The 5952-nt window shown below is 46.1% G+C and overlaps 1 protein-coding gene across 1 annotated transcript; it reads left to right on the forward strand.

Moving 5' to 3' along the window:
- Positions 214-4836, forward strand: LOC109711281 (probable L-type lectin-domain containing receptor kinase S.5). Its single transcript, XM_020234240.1, has 2 exons — positions 214-1805; positions 3789-4836. The coding sequence occupies exons 1-2, from the start codon at positions 467-469 to the stop codon at positions 4631-4633; spliced, it is 2184 nt and encodes a 727-aa protein (XP_020089829.1). The 5' UTR covers positions 214-466; the 3' UTR covers positions 4634-4836.

The following is a 5952-nucleotide window of genomic DNA, read 5'->3' on the forward strand; positions in this document are numbered from 1 at the left end:
CACGAGGGGGGAGCTTTCGACGAGGATTACGACGGAGCAAAGCAGCGGATGATGATATTCCTACCACCGCTAATCAATCGATGCTTCAAACAAGCCAATCAGAAGAGGTACACCGTACGCATGGGGGAGAGGAGGGGAGGCGTACAATTTCTAAATGAGGGCGTGGGCTAATCAGCAACCAAGTTTAAATAAAGACCGGGGCAAAAGGGACATGCCGGGTTACAGTTTACACACTTATTACGCACCGCGTTTGTGCTCCGTGGGGTTAATCAAATGCCCACTCCCTTCCCTCCTCCAATCCCGTGCCTCTCAGAAACTAATTATTATAATTAATTAAGTCCGCAGATACATAGAAAACACCACCACCACACCAAATTAATATATCCCTCGCCCTCCCCCTCCATTAATCCTCTATATATTAATCCTCCTCCTTCTTCTTCTTCTTCTTCTCTCTGTCCTCGCCGGCATGGGCGGCGCAGGCCGATCTCTCCTCCGCCGCCTCCCCACCGCGGCCGCTGCGGCTCTTTTCCTCCTGCTGCTCCTCCCGCCCACGGCCCACTCGCAGAGCACGCCGAAGGAGAACGTCACGTTCAGCTTCTCCTCCTTCGACGACTCGTTCCGATCGACGAATCTGACGGTGAACGGTGACTCGAGCATCGCCCAGGGCGCGCTTCAGATCACCCCGGACACGCTAAACCAGGCCTCCTACCTGGTCAACAGGTCCGGCCGCGTCCTCTACAGCCAACCCTTCAAGCTCTGGGAATACACCCCTGCCAACGTTAACGGATCCTCTTCTTCCTCTTCCTCCAACAACGGCAACAGCAGCAGCAGCAGCAACAGCAACAGCAACAGCAACAAGTACGTGGCCTCGTTCTCCACCTCCTTCACCATCAACGTCTTCCGCCAAACCAACACCACCCCGGGCGAGGGCATCGCCTTCCTGATCGCCCCCTCCCTCGACGCCCCTCCGCCGGGAAGCGACGGCGGCTACCTCGGGCTCACCAACGCCACCCTCGACGGCAACGCCTCCAACCACTTCGTGGCCGTGGAGCTGGACACCGTGAAGCAGCCCTACGACCCGGACGACAACCACGTGGGCCTCGACGTCAACGGCGTCGTCTCCGTCGCCAACGCCTCCCTCGACCTCCAGATCGCCCCCGTCGCCCCCGCCAACTACACCCTGTGGATCGACTACGACGGCGGCGTACGCCGCATCCGGGTCTACATGGCCGCGGAGGGCCGCCCCCAGCCCCCCTCGCCGGTGCTCGACGCGCCGCTCGACCTGGGCCAGTTCGTGCTCCAGCGCTCCTACTTCGGCTTCTCGGCGTCGACGGGCTCGGACTACGAGCTCAACTGCGTGCTGGCGTGGAACATGACGGTGGAGAGGCTCCGCGACAAGAAGCGGCTGCCCAGGTGGGCGCTGGGCCTGGCCGTCGGACTGCCCTGCGCGGCCCTCCTGCTGGGCCTCATCGCGGGCCTCTACTACGTGAGGAGGCGGAGGGTCGGGGACGACCCCAGCATGCTCGCGGGGGCTCTGCTCAGGAGCCTGCCGGGGACGCCGCGGGAGTTCGACTACAAGGAGCTGAAGAAGGCCACCAACAACTTCGACGAGAAGATGAAGCTGGGGCAGGGGGGGTTCGGGACCGTCTACGAGGGCGTGCTCGTTGGGGCCGGGGACAACGGCGAGACCATTGAGGTGGCCGTCAAGAAGTTCGCCAGGGCCAACACCAAGGGCCAGGAGGAGTTCCTCGCCGAGCTCACCATCATTAATCGCCTCCGCCACAGGCACCTCGTCCGCCTCATCGGTAATTAATCAACTCTCTTTTTTTCTTCTTCTTCTTGCGAATTAAATTATTCTAATCTAATTATTTGCTATTGAAATTCTCTTCAATTTTTTTTTTTTTTTGTTTTTTTCTTTCCATATAGATTTTTACTCTCTATAAATTTTAAATCTTCGTAATATATATATATATATATATATATATATATATATATATATATAATTCGCTGGAGAAAAAGTGGCATCTCAAAAGAGGATGGATAAAAAAACCCCTGCTCGTGAGGCACATGTGAATGGCATGTGTGAATGTTCAAAACCTTTTGATACGATGGCTCGCACTAGCTCTGATCTGAGCCCACTTTTTTTTTCATGTAGGTCAGCTTTCTTTACGTACAAAATCATCAAAATTTACGTAGTAACCTTTTTTTCGTTTATATTCTAGACTGGTATGATAGGCTTGCCGGTAGTATAGCATCTGAAAGTGATTTCCCAATGAGTTAAATATATATATAATCCATGCCACAGTACTATTCAAATAGTATTTGATTAACGAGTAATGCATGCTGTTTGTATATTCAAAAAATAGCTGTGAATTTTATATTTTTTATTTAAAAAATTATTCTTTTATATTAGTTTTATCATGCTTTTATTTTTTAATGCTAGAAATTTAGAAGAACTGTCTTGGATATATATGAGATGGATCGAATGAAAGATTGACACTCAACTTTGAACGCAGAAATAGCATTTATCTTGATTAAATCCTGAGGCATATGAGTTAACCATGAAATTTATCTCATTTATTGGCGTTTATTTTCTGCCATTATTTATTTTTATACTGGCTTGTTTTATTTTGATGTAAGTGTCTCACATCCACGTTACCTGCTCAGTAGAAATCACTTTGCGCTTTGTACGAGTAAATGTTGAAGAGCCTGTCCACATTGGAACTAAGCAATCATAAGCCAAGCTGATAGAATATTATTTAAGTATTTATTTATATATTATTCCTAGGTATACATGACACTCATTCAATAGCTATTCGGATCGAAGACTTGAAATGGTCTATTAGGAAAATCTTAAACTAATCGCGTCAGCTGATCTTCGTATATGAATAAATCATATTATATACACGACATTACTTTGGAACGAAGGAACCTCTTCATTACTTTCACTAGTATTTATAAAACAATACGTACGTACTACGTAATCGATATAGAATCGCACGAATAAAACAAAACCAAAAAAAAAAAAGAAAAAAAAAAGCTGTAAATTTTATAAAAAAAGGAAAGCAAAGATCAAATTTTGATGCCTGATTAGAGTACGCAGACAACAATATAGATCAAATCGCGCACATATAATCATTTCCCATAGAATTCAAAAAATAAAAATTAAAAAAAGAAGCACCTGGAACTAGGGTTCACAATTAGTTAGGTATCATAACAAAAATTGAAAAAAAAAAACAAAACAAAACAAAACAAAACATAATTTTTGACGCCTAATCAGAGTGTAGAGACATCAACAGATATCAAATTTCATAAAGGCTAGAGAGAACCCCAGAACAAAAAAAAAAAGTTGGAGCGAAAAGAAAAGAGATCATTTGGATTGAGGGGGGNAAAAAAGGTATAAACTTATTCAACCGGTCATAGTCATTCAACAACGTGGTCCTGCCGTAAATTAGCAAATCACACGCAGTGAAAAAAGTAGTTCGGCGTGCGTTCTTTATTTTTGCCTTCGTTTTCGTTTCGGCACCTTTTTTTTTTTTTTCCCTCGTGTCTTTGTTGCCTCAATTTTATAGTTAAGTTCATGTCCTCATTGAATAGAACAGTAACATGTTATTTTTTTTTTAAAAAGGAGGAAAGGTATAACCTTTAATTACAACCAAAAGTAATTAACATTTAATTTGGCGCAAGATAAATATAATTCACAAAGTTAATTAAGCGGGTGAATTAATTTTGGTACGAGTTGACGGGCCGGTTTGATGACAAAATATGTGTGACATGCATGCGTGCAGGTTGGTGCCACCAGAATGGCGAGCTACTGCTGGTGTACGACTACATGCCGGAGGGGAGCCTGGACCAGCACTTATTCGGCGGGCCGGAGAAGCCGCTGCTCAACTGGGCCCGCCGCTACAACGTCCTGAGCGGCGTGGCGTCAGCGCTGCACTACCTCCACAACGAGTACGACCAGCGTGTCGTCCACCGCGACCTCAAGGCGTCCAACGTCATGCTCGACCGCGACTTCAACGCCCGCCTCGGGGACTTCGGCCTCGCCCGCGCCCTCGACGTCGACCGCACCTCCTACGCTGATCTCGAGCTGGACGGCGTCCCCGGCACGCTCGGATACATCGCCCCCGAGTGCTTCCACACCGGAAAGGCCACCCGGGAGTCCGACGTCTACGGCTTCGGCGCCGTCATCTTAGAGGTCGTCTGCGGCCTCCGACCGCGATGCGAAGTTGGAGGCTTCCATTACCTCGTCGACTGGGTGTGGAAGTTGTACCGCGAGGGCCGAATTCTCGAGGCAGTGGACGTTAGGCTCGCCGGGGACTTTGTCGGGGCCGACGCTGAGCGGCTGCTCCTTCTCGGGCTCGCCTGCAGCCACCCAATCCCCGGGGAGCGGCCGAAGACGCAGGACATCATGCAGATCCTGCTGCGCTCCATGCAGCCGCCGGCGGTGCCGCCATTCAAGCCGGCGTTCGTGTGGCCGAGTGCAGTTCCGGACGGTGATGGGGAGACGACGACCACCACCACGGCGAGCGGCTTGACTGGGTCGTCGTACTACGCCTCTTCAGCTGGCTGGACCAGCAACTACGTCAGCAGAGATGGACACGTGTCCGAGGATGACGTGCCCATGGTGTGACGGCTTGGGAATGTCAACGGCCTCAACTTGAAAAGTCAGACTACTTCTGGAAGCGGAGGGAAATGTAAATAGGGCGGTCCTTCATTAATTAACTTTCTTTTTCTTTTTCTTTTTTTGGTTAAGTTTTTTGGTTTTGCCTTTTATGTTGGAAAGGGCGCCTTATTAGGGCGGCTTTTGTTCATTTTCCTTTCTTTCCACTTCCATTAATTGTGTGGTTGATGCGTGATTCCTAGTTCTTATTGAACTGTGCAGGCGCCTTATCTGTACGTAATTTCAGTGATCGACCCATATTTTTCTTTTGTTGCCAAAGGATCGATGTAAATTACACCCGCGCAGTAGTGTTTATGGTTGAATACGTTATACATATAAATTGTATCTGCAAGTGGTGTCTCATTCATGGTTTATTATTTTGTTCCATTTAAACGCCAAAAATATGATGGGTACGTACGTGATTGATGATTGCACTAATTAATAACTACTAGCTACCTTCATATAAATAATTCTGAGCAGCCTAGCTACCTAGCTTGCAATTATAGGCCATAGGCATCTAAAGTTCATTAGCCTTCGTATGTATAGGTAGGTACGAAGACGGAGAGCGGGAGAGGTCAATTAAGCACGTGGAGCTGGCCATTCAAAGATTAAACGACAAATTTGAACGACGAAAACACTAATAGAAAATGAAGAGAATATATATATATATATATATATATATATATATATATATATATATAGNTGCCCAGCATCAATGACTTATCAATAGGGCCAGTATAGCATTTCCCTGGATTTGAACATAGCCGAGGAATAAGGCAAGTGGAAGCTTCATTAAAAATGAAGAACGAAAAGGACTGGCAGCGTCCATTGAACATTAAAATCGCCCAGATTGGAATATGACAGCTACTATTTATCGGATGTCCCTTGCCTACTTGTTCCATATCATCTCCATATTCCCTCCTTAATTTACAATCGGCCATTTTCTAGAAAGTTTAATTAGTCTTATCACTTATGTACCCTCTAAAAGGGCCGGATATATAAATATACAGAGAGAGAGAAATAGCATACTATTCATTTTATTTATTAGAACAAATAAATTTAGCTACAGTAATCAGGCAACATATATATGTATATGACTTCCATATCATCTCCATATTCCCTCCTTAATTTACAATCGGCCATTTTCTAGAAAGTTTAATTAGTCTTATCACTTATGTACCCTCTAAAAGGGCCGGATATATAAATATACAGAGAGAGAGAAATAGCATACTATTCATTTTATTTATTAGAACAAATAAATTTAGCTACAGTAATCAGGCAACATATAT

Source organism: Ananas comosus, linkage group 6 (genome assembly GCF_001540865.1).
Source record: "Ananas comosus cultivar F153 linkage group 6, ASM154086v1, whole genome shotgun sequence".
In the NCBI taxonomy this organism is placed as follows: domain Eukaryota; kingdom Viridiplantae; phylum Streptophyta; class Magnoliopsida; order Poales; family Bromeliaceae; genus Ananas; species Ananas comosus.

Bases quoted from the DNA above. Each gene is read 5' to 3' on its own strand.
- LOC109711281 (XM_020234240.1), top strand. From the start codon at position 467: ATGGGCGGCGCAGGCCGATCTCTCCTCCGCCGCCTCCCCACCGCGGCC. The intron at 1,806-3,788 runs GTAATTAATCAA...GCATGCGTGCAG, and splicing joins GCACCTCGTCCGCCTCATCG to GTTGGTGCCACCAGAATGGC.